At 46.6% G+C, this 20,358-nt stretch overlaps 1 protein-coding gene across 1 annotated transcript in view; it reads right to left on the bottom strand.

Moving 5' to 3' along the window:
* Window positions 1-20,358, bottom strand: part of LOC122543268 (natural resistance-associated macrophage protein 2-like) — a 71,539-nt gene that overhangs the window by 8,948 nt on the left and 42,233 nt on the right. The window contains exons 8-9 of the mRNA XM_043681747.1: window positions 11,849-11,968; window positions 7,063-7,212 (exon numbers count right to left, since the gene is read on the bottom strand). Coding sequence (XP_043537682.1) covers window positions 7,063-7,212; window positions 11,849-11,968 — 270 coding nt within the window. The remainder of the gene's footprint in view (window positions 1-7,062; window positions 7,213-11,848; window positions 11,969-20,358) is intronic.

Consider the following 20,358-nt stretch of genomic DNA (forward strand, 5'->3'; position numbering starts at 1 on the left):
CTATGTGCTAACTGACCACACTTTGAGTTGTCTGTGGTTATGAAAAGTACTTTCTAAATGCAAGTCTCAGTTGTTTTTGTTTTATTTTGCACAATCTTACCCGTTCACGATCACTATTGAATTGCCAGTGGGATCCTTTTGTGCAAGCCGAAGTGATTCATGCGATAAATGTAAAGTGAATCAGTTTGGAAGGTTCAATTTGAATGCAGATTACAGGGTTAAAGACAGGATTCTTGGCAGTGTGGGGGAACAGAGAGATCTTGGGGTCCACATCTATAGATCCCTCAAAGTTGCCACCCAGGTTGACAGGGTTGTTAAGAAGGCATATGGTGTTTTGGTTTTCACTAACAGGGGGATCGAGTTTATGAGCCGTGAGGTTTTGCTGCAGCTCTATAAAACTCTGGTTAGACCACACTTGGAATATTGTATTTAGTTCGAGTTGCCTCATTATAGGAAGGATGTAGATGCTTTAGAGAAGGTGCAGAGGAGATTTACCAGGATATTGCCTGGACTGGAGGGCATGTCTTATGAAGAGAGGTTGAGTGAGCTGGGGCTTTTCACACTGAAGAGAAGAAGGAAGAGAGGTGACTTGATCGAGGTGTACAAGGTAATGAGAGGCAGAGATAGCCAGACTTTTCCCCAGGGTAGAAATGGCTGTTGCAAGGGGTCATAATTTTAAAGTGACTGGAGGAAGGAATAGGTGAGACGTCAGAGGTCGGTTCTTTACACAGAGAGTGGCGGGTGTGTGGAATGCACTGCCAGCGGTGGTAGTAGAGTCAGAGATATTCGGGACATTTAAGCGACTGCTGGACAAGCACATAGATGGCAGTAAATTGAGGGGTGTGTAGGTTAGATTGATCTTAGATTACGATAAATGCTCGGCACAACATCGTACAACTGTGTTGTACTGTTCTACGTGCTAATCCACATGCACTGCATCTTATCGTGGACTCTACCCAGCCTTTCGACCTCCCAAGGTAGCGTTTGACAGAAACCATTCCCTGATCCTGAAGAGTGACCAATTTTCTGGAAGACTGATCCATTTGGACCATCCTGGTGTGGCGATCTGTCTCACTGCAGATACCAACAGACACTAAAAGGTACGTGCTTATCGCTGTATCAAGGCAGGTGACCAAGTGATAGGAAGCTCTCAGTCTCCATCTTCTTGAGCTCTGTCCACTTAGACACACTGACATGTCATGCTACAGTAGCACTGCACTGCCCAGCTTAAGCGCAGAAAGTGCCTGTGAATGTAATGTACATAGCATGTCATTCCGATGTCAGAATTTTAAAAAACATTGAATTATTCAGTACCACTTGACCCACGTCTCATTGGTATGAGAGCTAACAGACGTATTACATTAAAACAGAAAAAAACTGGTCACGTCAACTAGGAATCCTTACGTCCTACAGAGTTTGATCAACTCAGTCCAGGCTGGAAATAACATATCCCACCAGCTGTGTATCCGGCCCCTTTCAAAAGAGTCAACTCATCCTTGACCAGTTTTGCTGGGAGTCTCTTCAGCACAATTGTTACACTGAGGGAGTCACAAGCACTTCAATTTGTTGGCTCTTAGTTTTGTTTAGGGCGCATCGCTTTCACTTAGTAAAGGAGCACAGGGCGTTGACACAAGAACCAACATCATTGACAATGTTCGATGGCACGTTCGACTGAGGTGACGCTTGTCTGTTTGGGAAAATGATTGACGGGGATTTCTGTTCTGGCAAAGGATTTTATTGCAATTCCAAACTTTGCATTTTGAGTTATCCAACAGGTAACAACTCAATTAAATCGAGCCTGATCACAAATCAGCAACACTGCTTGCAGCATCATTTCAGTCTTGGAGATCAGCGGCTTATTTTATTTCTTTACGGAAAATGGGCGTCGCTGCCTTGGCCCAGCATTTATTGCCCACCCCTAGTTGCCCCTTGAGAAGGTGGGGGTGAGCTGCCTTCTTGAACCGCTGCAGTCTGTGTGCTGTAGGTAGACCCACAGTGTCATAGATTCCCGACAGTGTGGAAACAGGCCATTTGGCCCAACGAGTCCACACTGACCCTTTGAAGTGTAACCCACCCAGACCCATTCCCTATGGGTAATTTAGCATGGCCAATTCACCTGACCTGCACATCTTCGGACTGTGGAAGGAAACCCGGAGCATCCGGAGGAAACCCACGCAGACACGGGGAGAATGTGCAAACTCCACACAGACAGTCACCCAAGGCTGGAATCGAACCGGGGACCCTGGTGCTATGAGGTAGCAGGTGGTCATAGTCTGGTATTTGTGTGGCATAAATGTTACCTGCCACTTGTCAGCCCAATCCGGGATATTATCCAGATCTTGTTGCATTTGAACACGGCGGAGAGTTTGCCCCCTGATACCCATTGATTCCAGGTTTGCCAGGGCTCCTTGATGCCACACTTGGCCGAATGCTGCCTTGATGTCAAGGGCTGTCCCTCTCCCCTCCCCTCTTGAGTTCAGCTCTTTTGTCCATGTTTGAACCAAGGCTGTAATGAGGTCAGGAGCTGAGTGACCCTGGTGGAACCCAAACTGGGCGTCACTGAGCAGGGTATTGCTGAGCAGGTGCTGCTTGATAGCCCTGTTGGTGACACCTTCCATCACTTTCCTGATGATCGAGAGGAGACTGATGGGGCGGTAATTGGCCGGGTTGGATTTGTCCTGCTTTTTATGTCCAGGGTATTGTTCACATTGTTGAGTGTGGTGGGCTGTGTCTCCACTTAACCACTCACTCCTTTATTACTTATTTCTTATCTTCAGTATAAATATCATCTTGTCCCAGCTGCTGTCAGTTCTCTCGGTTTCTCTCTCCACAAATGCTGCCAGACCTGCTGAGTTTCTCCAGAACCAGTTGGTATTTTTTGCTTCAGATTTACAACATCTGCACTTCTTTGCTTTTCTGATGATGCTGTATATTGCTGCATTCACTGGACACAAGTGCATGAATGTATAAGTCGAGATCACAATGCAACTAAATGGGCCATTTCCCCTTGAAGGTAATAGACTGTTCTTCAGCGCAAGAAGGGTTAATGTGGAATCATAGACTCCCTGCAGTGTGGAAGCAGGCCATTCGGCCCATCGAGTCCACACTGACCCTCCAAAGAGCATCCCACCCCGATACAACCTATCCCCATGTTTCCTATGACCAATCCACCCAAACCTGCACCATCCCTGGACACTATGGGACAATTTAGCATGGGCATTCCACCCTAACCTGCACCATCCCTGGGCAGTATGGTAAAATTTAGCATGGCCAATCCACCCTAACCTGCACATCCCTGGGCAGTATGGTAAAATTTAGCATGGCCAATCCACCCTAACCTGCACATCCCTGGCACTATGTGCAATTTAGCATGGCCAATCCACCCTAACTTGCCTATCTTTGGACTGTGGGAGGAAACCGGAGCACCCAGTGAAAACCCACGCAGACACGGGGAGAATGTGCAAACTCCACACAGACAGTCGCCCGAGGCTGGAATCGAACACAGGTCCCTGGCGCAGTGAGGCAGCAGTGCTAACCACTGAGCCACCTTAAGATAATGTAGCTGCACTTTATGATGAATATCTATTCAGCTTTAGCCTCCAGCCCTTCTTCCTCCAAGGCACAACGACAGAGGGTAATTCTGCTTGGACTGAAGGGGTTGGGAGGTTGCAGGGGCAGGTGATACCTGGGAGATGTTGCGGACTAGCAAATCAGCTGGAAGTGAAATCCTCAAGAAACCCATGCCCGCCCATTTGTAGCCCTGAGTAACGACACAGAGGTCTATTCAAAACGTCTGACAAACGGCCCGCTTGACATGGCATTGCCACCTCTCTTAAGGCGGTCCCTTTTAAGTTGCTCAGAATTCTCTTGATCCTTGCATTGAGCTCTCGAAACATATATTTGGTGTTCCAGGCTCGATGTAGACTGAAGGACCTCCCCTGTACTGCACCATGGGTTGAGGCACCCTGTTACCTAATTTACCCCGAGTGAAACAAACTTCACTAAACAAACTTCTTGTCAACTTCCCTGGGCTTTTGCAAAGGGATATGGTGGGGGCTCCGAGGGTGGGAGTGGTGGGGGCATGGGGAATTTTGGTGGGGTAAGATTTGCAGGGAGTAAGATAGGAAGGGGAATGGAACAGCGTGAGAAGTCAGGTTGCGAGGTGAGAGCGTTGCGATTCCCTCCCTGGAACACTTTTTTTGCACATCACCAGAATCAGGCTCCCCTTCCCCGGTTACTTATCCGGTGGGAATGTGGTCGAGGCAGGTTCAATTTCGGTGTTGAAGAGGGGCATTGGATGCTGACCTGGATGTAAATGGGGCTGTGGGGTGGGGTGGGGGTGGAGCAGGAATTGGAATTAGGGAATGGAGCCGGCGCAGGGCCCGATGGGCTGAAAGGCCTCTTTCGGTGCCATAGCGATGCTGCGATTCTGCATGCGAGCAACATGTCCACTTTCTGTAGCAGTGGAGGTTCTCTCCTGACTGGACTTTGGTGTAAGCAGCCACTGCTTTCGAATTGTACAGGGCAGAAAAAGTGTGTCGGCCCATTGAGACGGTACAGCCCTCTGGGAGCATCTGTCTAACCCAGCACTGACTGATGTTGGGCTTTGGGTGGTCCAGTTTGCATGGTGTGGTGTACCTGTGGGAGCATGGCGGGCCGTCACTTGACAAGTCCAATCACTCAGGCGAAAGTGAGGACTGCAGATGCTGGAGATCAGAGTCTAGATTAGAGTGGTGCTAGAAAAGCAGAGCAGGCCAGGCAGCATCCGAGGAGCAGGAAAATCGACGTTTTGGGCAAAAGCCCTTCAACAGGAAAGGCTAATGAAGGGCTTTTGCTCGAGACATCGGTTTTCCTGCTCCTCGGATGCTGCCTGGCCTGCTCTGCTTTTCCAGCACCACTCTAATCTAGAAGTCCAATCACTCAGCCTGACGATGAGGCCATCAGCCATTTTGGCCAGGAAGCGACTACAGGAGGCTGCCTGTAGAGCGAACAGCTCCGCCAGAAAGCTCCTGCTGTTCAATGTTTCAGCCTCCCGGGCTTCATGGAGGATGATGGAGGATGAGCAAGAGGGGAATGGAGTCCCTATGGGCCCAGGCTTGGAGGGGGAGCATGTTTGTCTGGCCTAGGAAAACAGGCTGACCAGGGAGAGGCATGTGGGTCGGAAAGTTGAACTCTGAGACGCCTTCTGACATTCCTGCCTGCCTGTCCGGGTACCTTAAATATATCATGTGAGGAGTCTTAGATGCCTGAAGTTAACAATGCTGGTGAGGCCAATAGGGCAGCTCCATGCATGTGCAAAAATGCAGCCAGTGTAGCATCGATGTGCTGCCCTCCATATCCTGTCAACCCCACCGTGCCCCCCCACAATGTATACAAGAAATTACCTTTGACCTGACAATCATTGCATATTTGCCACTTATTGACACTCGGGGCATTTTTTAAAAAGAATCATTTGCAGGATGTGACTTGCCAGGAGTTACTGCCCATTCCTAATTGTCCAGGGGGCAGTTAAGAGGCATCCATGTCACTATGGATCTGGAGTCACACGGAGGCCAGACCAAGTAAGGATGGTAGATTTCCTTCCCTAGACGGAGTTCCTGAACCAGATGGGCTGAACCAGTGATTTACACATGAAAGAAGTGAAACTATCACTGTATTCTAACAGATGAAAGGCTTAACAGACAATCAATTTTTCATTGTCCTGCAAACTCATCAGAACATTCAGTTACATCACACTGCAAATTTTTGCGATAAATTCTGTGTTACGATCGAGCCCTCCACAATCACCCGATGAAGGAGCGTCGCTCCGAAAGCTAGTGCTTCCAATTAAACCTGTTGGACTATAACCTGGCGTTGTGTGATTTTTAACTTTGTACACCCCAGTCCAACACCGGCATCTCCAAATCATGACCTTCCAGAGAGATATTATTGTCTACTCTGGGCTACTGCAGTTAGTGATCCAAACTGCCCACTTGTTAGCACAGAGATACAGCACAGCGTTTGCAGATGTGAAATGTCCAAGCAACTGCTTTGACCAGGGCTATGTAAGAACTACTGTCAAAATTGTCATGTTCTTGATATTGGTCTGATCACCAGTCACTGGTTAACTCTGTAACATGGTTTATAAGACAGACTTTACAACAGGGCACAAGACAAAAGCCCCTGAGCTTCCAGTTGCCTGTCACTTTAACACCCCACCCTGTTCCCTGGCCAACATCTCTGTCTTAGTCTTGCTGCAGTGCTCCAGCAATGCTCAACACAAGCTGGAAGAATAGCACCTCATTTTCCGCTTGGGAACCTCTACAGCCTTCTGGGCTCAATATCGAATTCAACAACTTTAAGGCTCGAGGCACCTTCTCCCATGTCCTTACCCCATTCCCGATGAAGGGCTGATGTCCGAAACATTGACTGTCCTGCTCTTTGGATGCTGCCTGACCTGCTGTGCTTTTCCAGCGCCACACTCTCGACTTTGATCTCCAGCATCTACAGTCCTCACTTTCTCCTTACCCCAACCCCGCCAACACACCAGAGTTTTACCCAAAATGTTGATTTTCCTGCTTCTCGGATGCTGCCTGAGTTGCTGTGCTTTTCTAGCACCACTTCAATCTAGACTCTGATCTCCAGCATCTGCAGTCCTCACTTTTGTCCCTACACACCAGGTCTTGTTATCACACAGTCTGCCGTGACACACAACCCGGTCTTGTTATCACACAGTCTGCCGTGACACACAACCCATTGTTAGCCACTAACAGTACCCATTACCAGCTATTCACCCTCCTAGCCAGATCATCATCCACTCCTTTGTCTGCCCAACTGTTCTTCTCTCTCTTTGGGCTCTATTCCCATCTATTGTTTACTCCTTACCCTCTGCCCCCAACCCTATCTTCTGCATATACTGGAAACCAACATTTTCCTGGCTACCATCAGTTCGGAGGAAGGCATTAACTCTGATTTCTCTGCACTTTGTGCTTTTGTGCACACTCCAGTTAGACAGAGTTGTGTACACGTGGCATCTCCTGGCCTGAACGGTGAAGTCTCTTTACAACACAGGCAGCTCCTTACCTGCAAACTCATCAGAACATTCAGCAAGTCATTCATTCCTGTCAGCGTGTCCACATTTTGGAAAACAGCCACCAACAGGGTGGGGGTAATTGCGATTGTCCGTGTGAAGACAACACGGGTGAAACGAGACCACTTGAGGTTCAAGAAACCCTACGAAAGAGAAACCAAAGATGGCATTTCCAACTTTCCCCAGTTTTAGCGGCTAAGGGCCATTAAAATAAAACATAAGCAGGGCCTCCTTTAGGCAATGTGGGGTGTAGGGACATTGGATGTTGCGAAACTTAATCTGTGTGCCATTGCCCTGCGCAATGGCCCATCTTCTGCACTGTTGGGTTTCAGTGGCTCTTCTAATATAGGAAAAGCAATAGCCAATGTGCCCACAAAACGTAATGTGACCATGACCAAATAAATTGATTGTGTTGTCTGAGTTGAGGAGTATTAATTTCCAGGACTGCAGGTAATAAGGCTCTGCCCTTTATCAAAGAAATACTATGGTCCATCCAAGAGGATAAAGAGCACCTTAGTTTCACACCTCATACAAAAGACAACACCTCAGATAGTAATTTTAAAAAAATTTCCTCGATGGGAAATGACTATTATTTGTTGCCCCCTAGTCACCCTTGAAAAGGTCGAGGCCTAGAGTTTAAGAGCAGGGAGGCAATGGTGGAACTGTGTGAAATGTTGGTTCAGCCACAGCTAGAGTATTGTGTGCAGTTCTGGCATCCACATTGTAGAAGGGACGTGATAGCACTGGAGAGGGTGCAGGGGAGATTTACCAGGATGTTGCCTGATCTGGGACAGGGGAGATTTACCAGGATGTTACCTGGTTTGGAGCAGGGGAGATTTACCAGGATGTTGCCTGGTCTGAAGCAGGGGAGATTTACCAGGATGTTACCTGGTTTGGAGCAGAGGAGATTTACCAGGATATTGCCTGGTCTGGAGCAGGGGAGATTTACCAGGATGTTACCTGGTCTGGAGCAGAGGGGATTTACCAGGATGTTACCTGGTCTGGAGCAGAGGGGATTTACCAGGATGTTGCTTGGTCTGGGGCAAGGGAGATTTACCAGGATGTTACCTGATCTGGAGCAGAGGAGATTTACCAGAATGTTGCCTGGTCTGAAGCAGGGGAGATTTACCACGATGTTACCTGGTCTGGAGCAGAGGAGATTTACCAGGATGTTGCCTGATCTGGAGCAGGGGAGATTTACCAGGATGTTGCCTGGCCTGGAGCAGAGGAGATTTACCAGGATGTTGCCTGGTCTGGGGCAGGGGAAATTTACCAGGATGTTACCTGGCCTGGAGCAGAGGAGATTTACCAGAATGTTGCTGAGCAACATAGATTGGGTAGACCAGAAGGAACTTCTCTCTTTCTCGGAGAGATCAATGACCAGGGGCCATCGATTGAAGGGAAGGGGCTGGAGGTTTCGAGGGGATGTGAGGAAAACCTTTCTCCCCCAAGGGTGGTGGGAGTCTAGAACTCCCTGCCTGTAATGGTGAGAGAGGCAGAAACCCTCATCACATTCAAGAAGTATTTAGATGTGTCACTTGGGATGCCAAGACAGAGGGCCAAGTGCTGACAAATGGGATTAGAATAGTGAGGGGGGAGTAGTTTTTGACTGGCACAGGCTCGAGAGGCCAAAAGGCCTTTTTAACAAGCTGCCTTCTTGAACCGCTGCAGTCGGTGTTGTGTAAGGCCATCCACAAACAGTGCTGTTAGTGGGTGATCCACTGCGAGATGTTTAACGTTATGTGTCGTTAAACGGCTCCAGCTCCCCCAAAAGGACAAGGAGCTGTCCCTGAAGGACTTAAGGCAAAACTAAAGTGCTTATTCTTAACACAGGAGGAAGCAAAGTACAATCCCAAACCAAGCCGGGCATACAGGCCAGCATCGGAGTAACGAAAGACAGATTCACTTCGCCTTCGGACTTGTCAGAATTGCTGAGCATTCTTTCCTTTCTAAGGGTGACTGGCCATCAATGCTTCCTGAGTTTGCACATGAGCATCACACACAAGCAGACCCTTTCTGAGTGCATTGGTTCAGAAAATAACATCACCGCATCCAAATTGAGTCCTAAATGATTTTTAACTCTCTTACTTTGGCCTTATGCAGTGTCTCCTCATTCTATTTACTGCAAAACTTGCCTTTTAACTGGTTTGAACCTTTTAAAGGAAGAATATTAACAAACTAGAGAGGGGTCGGAAAAGATTGACCAGGATGTTGCCGGGAATGGAGGATTTTAGTTCGAAGGAGAGGCTGGGTCTTTTCTCACTGGAGCGTAGGAGCTTAAGGCATGACTTTATTGAGGTTTGTAAAATCATGAGAGGTATAGATGAGGCAGCCATCTTTTCCTTATTGTGGGGGAGTTCAAGACAAGGGGGAGTATTTTTAAGGTGAGAGGAGAAAGATTTAAAAAGACACGAGGGACATTTTTTTTTACACAGAGAGTGGTTCATGTGTGGAATGAACTTCCAGAGGAAGTGGTGGACGTGGGGACAGTTACAATGTTTAAAAGGCATTTGGATCAGGACGTGAATAGGAAAGGTTAGGAGGGATATGGGCCAGGAGCAGGCAGGTGGGACTAGTTTAGTTTGGATTAGGGTCAGCATGGACTGGTTGGGCTGAAGGGTCTGGTTCCGTGCTGTATGGCTCTATGACTCTAATAGCCTTACTGTGATTTACATTTACAAAGCAAGGGTCCACTACTTCCTGTCATTTATATAAATGATTTGGATGTGAGCTTAAGAGGTACAGTTAATAAGTTTGCAGATGACACCAAAATTGGAGGTGTAGTGGACAGTGAAGAAGGTTACCGCAGATTACAGCAGGATCTTAATCAGATGGGCCAATGGGCAGAGAAGTGGCAGATGGAGTTTAATTTAAATAAATGTGAGGTGCTGCATTTTGGAAAGGCAAATCAAGGCAGGACTTATACACTTAATGGTAAGGTCCTGGGGACTGTTGCTGAATAAACAGACCTTGGAGTGCAGGTTCATAGCTCCTTGAAAGTGGAGTCACAGGTAGATAGGATAGTGAAGAAGGCATTTGGTATGCTTTCCTTTATTGGTCAGAGCATTGAGGACAGGAGTTGGGAGGTCATGTTATGGCTGTACAGGACATTGGTTAGGCCACTTTTGGAATATTGCGTGCAATTCTCGTCTCCCTCCAGTTGGAAGGATATTGTGAAACATGATAAAGTGTTCAGAAAAGATATACAAGGATATTGCCAGGGTTGGAGAATTTGAGTTATGGGGAGAGGCTGAACAGGCTGGGGCTGTTTTCCCCGGAGCATCGGAGGGTGAGGGGTGACCTTGCAGAGGTTTATAAAATCATGAGGGGCATGGATAGGATAAATAGACAAGATCTTTTCCCTGGGGTAGGGGAGTCCAGAAATGGAGGACATAGGTTTAGGGGGAAAGATATAAAAGGGACCTAGGGAACAACATTTTCACATAGAGGGTGGCGTGTGGATAGAATGAGCTGCCAGAGGAAGTGGTGGAGGCTGGTACAATTACAGCATTTAAAAGGCATCTGGATGGGTATATGAATAGGAAGGGTTTGGAGGGATATGGGCCAAGTGCTGGAAAATGGGACTAGATTAGGTTAGGATATCTGGTCAGCATGGACGAGTTGGGCTGAAGGGTCTGTTTCCTGCTGTACATCTCTATGACTCTAGTACATCAGCTTAGTCCTACCAAAAAAGGCAAGGAGTACACATTGAATGGTGGGGCTGTACAAAGTACCAGAGGGACCTTGGTATTCGTGTCCATAGATTGTTGAAGGCAGCAGGACTGGTCGGTAAGCTGGTTAAGATGGCATGTGGGATACTTGCCTTTATTAGTCGAGACATTGAATACAAGAGCTGGGAGGTTATGGTGGAGCTGTATATAATGATAGTTAGACCAGAGCTGGAGTACTGTGTGCAGAGGAGAGGGTGCAGAGGAGATTCACCAGCATGTTGCCTGGGATGGAGCATTTCAGTGATGAAGAGAGGCTGGATACACTGGAGTTGTTCTGAGAACAGAGAGCCCACTTGAGATGGACAAAGTTCTGAAGGGAAGAGACAGGGTGGATAGAGAGAAACCTTTCCCCTTAGCAGAGGGGTTGATAATTAGGGAGCACAGTTTTAAGGTGGTTCAGAGGGGGAGTTGAGGAAACAGTGTTTCACCCAGAGGGTGGTGGGAATCTGGAACTCATTGCCTGAAGAGGCAGTGCAGACAGAAACCCTCAGCACATTTCAGAACCATTTACTCAGAGAGTGGAGGGTGTGTGGAATGCACTGTCAGCAGTGGTAGTAGAGTCAGATATATTAGGGACATTTCAGCGACTCTTGGATAGGGACATGGATGATAGTACAATCAAGCGTATGTAGGTTAGTCTGATCTCAGAGCAGGATTAAAGACCGGCACAACATTGAGGGCTGAAGGGCCTGTACTGTGCTGTACTGTCCTATGTTCTACTGTCTATTTAGATGAGCACTTGAAATGCCATAGTATAGAAGGCTATGGGCCAAATGTTATAAATAGGCTTAGGATAGATGGAATTGTGATGGCTAGTGTGGACACGATGGGCCAAAGGATCTTTTCAGTGCTCTAAAGGCTTCATGACTCTCTCCTGTTTAGTGTCTGATTTGCTGGTTAAGTCGTCTAGATCTCTCAGTCTAATCCAGATCCCTGCGAGAGGAGCTAATTGCCTGGCTCTTCCCTATGCTTTCTCCAGCACTTGAAATGCTTCCTTTTTGTCTCAAGGACTAGAAGTGCGCAAAGAAGGTCTTAAAGCAAGGATTACCTCCATGACGAATTGTCCTGTATATGTCCCCGACATGGTCGAACTCTGACCTGCGGCCAGGATACCAATGGCCCAGATGTAGAGAGCAGCAGCACCAAAGTAACAGCCCAACACAACGCCCTGGGGCAAAGACAACAGACAGGTTACTGAGTGTGAGTGCTGGGGATCACCACTAACTGAAAGCGAAGGGCTTTCCCGTGGTAAGTGGATGTGATTGTATGCCAGTTATGATCCAGAGAATGGATGATCGCACCCATGATCATTTGAGAATTTGAATTCAGTTCACAAAAATAACCTTGAAATAAAACATTGGAATGAGATTCTTGAACTGTCATTAAAAACACAACCGTGTTTCATGTTCTTCATGGAAGAAGACGTGCTTTTCTGACCTGGACTGTCCTGTATGCGACCCTCATGTTACACACACCAATACAATTGATGTCTAACTGTCTGAGCAAGAGACACCCCATTGGTTCACCCCGTTTGCATCCATCAAAACTTATCTTGATAAAGTCAGAAAAGACATGTAGTGTTCTGCATAGACTTCCAAAATGTTATAAAATGTAGTAAGGCTCATTTGGATATGCAAAGATATATAAATACACATTAAGACCAGCTAAGACTCATAAAAATTTGTGTAAACCAGTAAAGACTGTCTACATCTAGAAAGACCCAGACAATATAGGAACCATTGTAGAGTATACAGCAAATGCCACCGAATAGTGGGGAGGAGATAGAAGCGTTATTTGCAATCAAATTCCTAAAAATGCTAAAACAACAGAGCAGTGATAATGAGGTTCTTCACGTTTGCTAGGATAGGGATAGACTGGGATAGGGGCAGTTTATATATAAAGGGGGGGAAGTGATACCTGAAAGAAATATAGAGAGAGCTGGAGAACCTCAGCAGATCTGGCAGCATCTGTGGAGAGAGAGATTGAGTTCATGTTTCAATGAACCTTCTTCAGAGCTCTGTTTCTCTCTCCACAGGTACTGCCGAGTTTCTCCAGGGCTTTCTTCTATTTCCCTTTCTGGGTGCCCACAGGATTTTGCTCCTATTTCAAGTCATACTTGAAATATGTACTTTGTCATGGTGGCTCTGTAGTTAGCACTGCTACCTTGCAGTGCCAGGGATCTGGGTTTGATTCCAGCCTCAGGCAACTGTCTGTGTGGAGTTTGCACGTTCTCCCCATGTCTGAGAGAGTTTTCTCTGGGTGCTCTGGTTTTGTTCCCACAGTCTAAAGATGTGCAGGTTAGGGTGGATTAGCCATGCTTAAATTGCTCATATGTATTTATTGCCCGTCCCTAGTTTTCCCTTGAGAAGGCAGTGATGAGCTGCCTTCTTGAACCGCTACAGTCTGGGTTTGCAAGAATGATCTTGAGGAAGAAAGGCTTGTCATATGAGGAGAGGTTAAGGGGTCAGCCATGGGAAATGCAGGGATTGGGGAGGGTGGAATCTGGGTGGGCTGCTCTTCGGTGGGTCAGTGTGGACTCAATAGGTCGAATGGTCTGCTCCCACACTGTAGGGATTCTATGTTTCCAGTCCAATTGTTGCATATGGTCCTTTAGAATTTACAAGTTTAAGCGGGCGAGTGGGGGAGTCGGGGGAGGTGGATTTGATTGAAGTTTTCAAGATACTGACAGGACAGATAAAGATAAATTGTTTCTAAAACCAAGAGCATTATCTGAGAATTAGGGCCGGACCATTCAGGCGAGATGTTGGGAAGGACTTCGACACACACAGGGTGGGGGAGGTTTGGAATTGTCTTCCACAAATGGCAAAGGATGCTGGATCAGTTGTTAATTTTAACTCTGAGAGAGTTATGTTTTGTTAAGCAAAGGGTGTTCAGGCATATGGGCCCAAGGCAGGTTTATGGAGTTAAGCCACAGATCAGAAATGATCTCGTTGAATGGCGGAACAGGCATGAATGGCCTACTCCTCTTCCTCATTTCCTAGGTTGTCGGAAAGAAGTGGAAAAATTGGAGTATACCTCAGCAGGCGAACATTTGAGGAACAGTGACCAGGCTGAGAATAGTTACGGAAAAGGCCAAATGTTGAACTGGAGGAAAGGAAACCTTCAGTGATCTGATCTGAAAATGGATCTGGCCCAGGAGAAAATGAGTGATTTGAGACCAATGAAGAGAAAGTGACTGAGGTCCAGGATAGACACATTATGGAAAGTCATGCATAGCTAGAGCTGTACAGCTTTTGCAAATGTCGAGATTGAAATGAAACAGGAAAATGAGGCAGATGAGGTTTGTAAGTTCTATAATACAATAGGAGAACAAGCTGAATGCAGAATGTACAGAAGGGATTTAAAACTGGAATAAGAGTAAGTATGCAAGTTAGCTCGCTGAGCTTGAAGGTTTGTTTTCAGACCCTTCATCACCATGACTAGGTAACATCATCAGTGAGAATCTCTGGTGAAGCGCCTCTCTATTTGGAGGCCTTTGTTTCTTAAGGTGGGTGATGTCATTTCCAGTTCTTTTCCTCAAGCGAAGGTAGATAGGATCTAAATCAATGTGTTTACTGATGGAGTTCTGGTTAGAGTGCCATGCCTCTAAGAATGCTCGTGCGTGTATTTGTTTCACCTGTCCTAGGATGTGTCTGTTGTCCCAGTCAAAGTGGTGTCCTTCTTTGTCTGTATGTACAGAAACTCGTGAGAGTGGACCATGTCTTTTGGTGGCCAGTTGAGGTTCATGTATCCTGGAGGCAGGTTTCCTGCTAGTTTGTCCGACGTAGTGTTTTTTACAGTTCTTGCATGGTATCTTGTAAATTCCATTAGTTTTGCTGGTAGTATCTAATGGATCCTTTAGGTTCACTAGTCACTGTTTGTGTGTTGGTACGTTTGTGGGCTACCATGATGCCAAGGGATCTGAGTAGTCTGGAAGTCATTTCTGATATGTTTTTGATGTAAGGTAATGTGGCCACAGTTTTTGGTTGCGTTGTGTCTGCTTGTTTGGGTTTGTTTCTGAGGAATCAGCAGATTGTGTTTATCGGGTACCCATTTTACTTGAAAACAGAAAATAGATATTCTTGTTCTACATTTTGTGGTTCTTGAGTGCTGCAGTGTGATGTAGCTTATTGAAATAATGTCATGATGCAGCTCTGTAAGTGGGTGTTGGGATGATTGCTTCTGAAGTTAAGTATTTGGTCCGTGTGTTGTTTCTCTGTAGATGCTGGTTTGAAGCTCTCCGTTAACTGTACGTTCAACTGTCACGTCGAGGAATGGGAGTCTGTTGTCATTCTCCTCCACTTTTGTGAATTTTATGCCTGTCAGGATATCGGTGATGGTGTTGTATGTTTCCTCTAACTTGTTTCGTTTTGTGATGACAAAGGTGTCATCTACGTAGCAGACCCAAAGTTTGGGCTGGAAAGCTGGGAGGGCAGCTTGTTCAAGTCTCTGCATTACTGCTTCTGCTGTGAGCCCTGATATTGGTGATCCCATAGGTGTTCTGTTGACTTGTTTGTAGGTTTTGTTATTGAATGTGAAGTGTGTTGTGAGGCACAGGTCTACTAGCTTGAGGATGTTATCTTTGCTGATGAAGTTGGTGCTGTCTCGTGTTTGTGGTCCTGGCGTTCCTAGTAATGATGCCAATGTTTCTTTGGCCAGGTCGATCTTAATTAATGTGAAAAGGGCTGTTACATCAAAACAGACCATTATTTTGTCCTCTTCTATCTCGGTATCTTTGATGGCATTCAGGAATTCCTGGATGGAGTGAATGGAGTGGCGTGAATCTTCAATTAGGTGTTTTAGGTTTCGGTCAAGTTCTTTGACTAGTCTGTATGTTGGTGTGCCAGGTAGGGAGACTATGGGTCTGAGCGGGGCACCAGATTTGTGTATTTTTGGTAATCCATAGAAGCGTGATGTGTTGGATCCATCTGGTTTCATGTTTAGGAAGTATGGCCTGTTTAATTCTCCTGATTTTTTAAGTACTGTTGGAAAGGATGAGATTCTGTTGACTGCTGTGGATTTGGATCTATCGCCACCTGCTGGTAAGTGTCAGTATCTGCAAGTAGAACATTTGCCTTTTTAAGATGGTCAAAGTTAAAAATCCCACAACACCAGGTTATAGTCCAACAGGTTTATTTGGAAGCACTAGCTTTCGGAGGGCTGCTCCTTCATCAGATGGTTCTGGAGTATAAGATCGTAAGACACAGAATTATAGCAAATGTTTACAGTATAATGCAACTGAAATTATATATTGAAAAAGACCTGGATTGTTTGTTAAGTCTCTCATCTTGTAGAATGAACATGTTGGTTTCAGTTCTTCCACATGTAAATCGCAGAACTTTTTTAAAGTTACATTCTCAAGTGAACTTTAACAATTGGTGTCATGTCGGCCCAGAAAGTGCATTTAATGTGTGAGGTGCCCTGTGTGAGGTTGTCTGTGCCACAATGGTCAGACTGACTCTAATCTAAACAACAGAGTTACAGAATTTTACACGGATTCATGCAGTTTTTGAGCAAACTAAAATGTAATTCTGCAAGTACAAATTCACCCCACAAACTTATATATGTGCGTGTGCGCGCATATGGGTGAGCATATGTATGTGGGGGGGGGGCGGTGTTATGAGTGTCTGTGAGAGGGTGTGTGTATGTGTGTGATTGTGTGCAGTGGGGTCACCTGTAGTGTGACATGAACCTAAGGTCCCAGTTGAGCCCATCCCCATGGGTAACGAACTTGACTACCAGCTTCCGCTCGGCCACTTTGCGTTGTCGCCTGCCCCGAAGTCCATCTTGGAGTCCGAATGTCCCAGACCGCTGAAGTGTTCTCTGACTGGGAGGGAGCACTCCTGTCTGGTGATTGGTGTGCGGTGCCCATTCATCCGTTGCCGTAGCCTCTGCTCAGTCTCACCAATGTACCATGCCTCCGGGCATCCTTGCCTGCAGCGTATGAGGTAGACAACATTGGCTGAGTCACATGAGTACCTGCCACGTACATGGTGGGAGGTGTCCCCACGTGTAATGGTGGTATCCCTGTCAACACTCTGACACGTCCTGCAGCATCTACTGTGACAGGGTTGTATGGTGTTGTCCTGAAGGCCAGGCAGTTTGCTATGAACCGTGATCTGTTTGAGGTTTAGTGGTTGTTTAAAGGCGAGAGGTGGAGGTGTGGGGAAGGTCTTGGTGAGGTGCTCATCCTCATTGATAATGTGTTGCAGGCTGTGAAGAACATGGCGTAGTTTTTCAGCTCCTGGGAAATACTGAACAACGAAGGGTACCCTGTCGGCTGCAGCACGTGTCTGTCTCCTGAGGAGGTCATTATGGTTTCTCGCTGTGGCACTTCGGAACTGGCGGTTGATGAGTTGAGCATCGTACCCCGTTCTTATGAGGGCATCCCTGAGTACTTCCAGGTACCCATCACATTCCTCCTCATTTGAACAGATCCAGTGCATGCGTAGGGCTTGTCCAGAGGGGACGGCTGTTTTAATATGTTTTGGGTGGAAGCTGGAGAAGTGCAGCATTGTGAAGTTATCCATGGGTTTGCGGTAGAGTGAAGTGCTGAGGTGCCAGTCCTTGATGGAAGGACTTAATGTGTTCAAGAATGAGACAGATGGTAGAGAGTAGTCTATGGTGAGTTTGATGGTACCTCACAACCCACTTCACATTCAATAACAAAATCTACAAACAAGTTAACGGAACACCTAAGGGATTACCAATATCAGGGCTCACAGCAGAAGCAGTAATGCAGAGACTTGAACAAGCTGCCCGAAACGTCAATTCTCCTGTTCCCTGGATGCTGCCTGACCTGCTGTGCTTTTCCAGCAACACATTTTCAGCGCTGCCCTCCCATCTATCCAAACCAAACTTTGGGTCCGCTACGTAGATGACACCCTTGTCATCCCAACACCCACTTACAGAGCTGCATCATGACATTATTTCAATAAGCTACATCACACTGCAGCACTCAAGAACCACAAAATGTAGAACAAGAATATCTATTTTCTGTTTTCAAGTAAAATGGGTACCCGATAAACACAATCTGCTGATTCCTCAGAAACAAACCCAAACAAGCAGACACAACGCAACCAAAAACTGTGGCCACATTACCTTACATCAAAAACATATCAGAAATGACTTCCAGACTACTCAGATCCCTTGGCATCATGGTAGCCCACAAACGTACCAACACACAAACAGTGACTAGTGAACCTAAAGGATCCATTAGATACTACCAGCAAAACTAATGGAATTTACAAGATACCATGCAAGAACTGTAAAAAACACTACGTCGGACAACAGACACATCCTAGGACAGGTGAAACAAAGACACACACGAGCATTCTTAGAGGCATGGCACTCTAACCAGAACTCCATCAGTAAATACATTGATTTAGATCCTATCTACCTTCGCTTGAAAAAAGGAACCGGAAATGACATCGCCCACCTTAAGAAACCAAGATGTATAAATAGAGAGGCAGGCCATACCACCAGTGCTTCACCGGAGACTGTCATTGATGATGTTATGTAGTATGGTGATGAAAGGTCTGAAAACAAACTTTCAAGCTCAGTGAGCAACCTTACATACTTATCATCAACCTGAGCTACAAATCTTCTCAAAAATCACTAATGGAATATCTGTGGCAAAGCAAGACGAAGAATACATTTATGCTGAACATAAAAAGGAACCCAAAACTGTTTTAAAAATATAGCAACAGTAAAACAATGGTCAAATGAAGAATGGGCTTTTTACAGACCAAAAGTGAATACAACCCCCTGCAAGTTCCCCTCCAAGCCCCTCACCATCCTGACTCGCCGTTCCTTCAGTGTCATTGGGTCAAAATCCTGGAATTCCCTCCCTCAGGGCATTGTGGGTCAACCCACTGCACATGGACTGTAGCGGTTCAAGAAGGCAGCTCACCCCCACCTTCTCAAGGGGGCAACTAGGGACAGGGCAATAAATGCTAGGCCCAACCCGTGACGCCCATGCCCCTTGATTGAATAAATAGAAGAAAACTTCTGAAAACTTGTAAAACCTATACAAAAGATCGCAATCATTTAGGAAAGCACTCTCAAGGCCTGTTAAGACCTGTAAAAGTTAGCAATGGCCCTAAATACCTCTGAAAGCTCATTTACCCATTTATCCTCAGAATGACTCGTAAACAATTCAAACAGCTACATGTCATGATGGCTCAAAGGCCAGGAAAATACTGTAAAGAAATTTAGAGATGTGTAAGGATGTAGAAACTTTGGAGTAGGCCATTCGGTCTCTCTCCCTCACTGTGCTATTCAACAGGCTGATCTCCTGCCTCAGCTCCCAGCTGCTCCCATCATTCCTCGACTTCCTGAGAGAGGCATCAAACTCTGGAATGAACATCCTCAATCAATGAGGATCCACCCGCCTCTGGTGTGAGAGAATTTCAATGATTCACCCACCCCTCTGAGTGAAGAAATGTCTCCTTATCTCAGTCCAAAATGATCATCCCCTTCCCCTGCTCCTCACTCCGCCCTCCACCAATTTGTGTTCTAGATTTCCCCAGCCAGGAGGTAACAACCTCTCAGTATGGACCCCGTCAAAACCCTTTGAGATCGAGTCTGCCTCAATGGGATGTCTGCTCATTCTGCTCAACTCCATTGAACATCAATCCAGTTTCCTCAGACTCTCATCACCTCCAGGCCAAGCACATTTTTGTTTCGTATCGGACACCAACACTGCGGATTGCCTTTCACGTGCATTCTGACCATTGTCACCTTTCCGTGCAGCAAATCCTCCTGACTCTGATACCCTGGCTGACATTCTCAAACTGGCCTGCAGAATTGCTTGCTGGATTGGCGAGTTGATTTTTTGTGATTCATGTGCAAGGACATCCAAACACCACAGAAGGCAAACACTTACTCAGCTTCATAGCTTTGAAAAAAATATGCAGCCTCTGTATTCTCCTGATGGACCAAGATGGACAATTTCACATTTGCTCACAGCAGAACCCCATCTGCCATCTTCTTGCATTCATGATGAAGGGCTTATGCCCGAAACGTCGACTCTCCTGCTCCTCGGATGCCGCCTGACCTGCTGTGCTTTTCCAGCGCCACCCTTTTCAACTCTGACTTCTCCAGCATCTGCAGTCCTCACTTTCTCCTGATCACTTAACCTGTCTGCATCCCTTTGATTGGCTGATTTATTGCTGAAACTTTATTGCTGGAACAGCACAGCAGGTCAGGCAGCATCTAGGGAACAGAAGATTCGACGTTTCGGGCACATGCCCTTCTTCAGGAATGAGCAGAGAGTGTTCAGCAGGAGAAGATAAAAGGTAGGAGGAGGGACTTGGAGGAGGGGCGTTGGAAATGTGATAGGTGGAAAGAGGTCAAGGTGAGGGTGATAGGCCGGAGTAGGGTGGAGGCGGAGAGGTCAAGAAAAAGACTGCAGGTCAGGAAGGCGGTGCCGGGCTGGAAGGATCCGGCTGAGACAAGGGGGGGGGAGGGGGGATGAAGAAACTGGTGAAACCCAGGTTCATCCCCTGCGGTGGGAGGGTCCCCAGTCGGAAGATAAGACGCTCCTCCTCCGACCAT

Source organism: Chiloscyllium plagiosum, chromosome 43 (genome assembly GCF_004010195.1).
Source record: "Chiloscyllium plagiosum isolate BGI_BamShark_2017 chromosome 43, ASM401019v2, whole genome shotgun sequence".
Classification (NCBI taxonomy): domain Eukaryota; kingdom Metazoa; phylum Chordata; class Chondrichthyes; order Orectolobiformes; family Hemiscylliidae; genus Chiloscyllium; species Chiloscyllium plagiosum.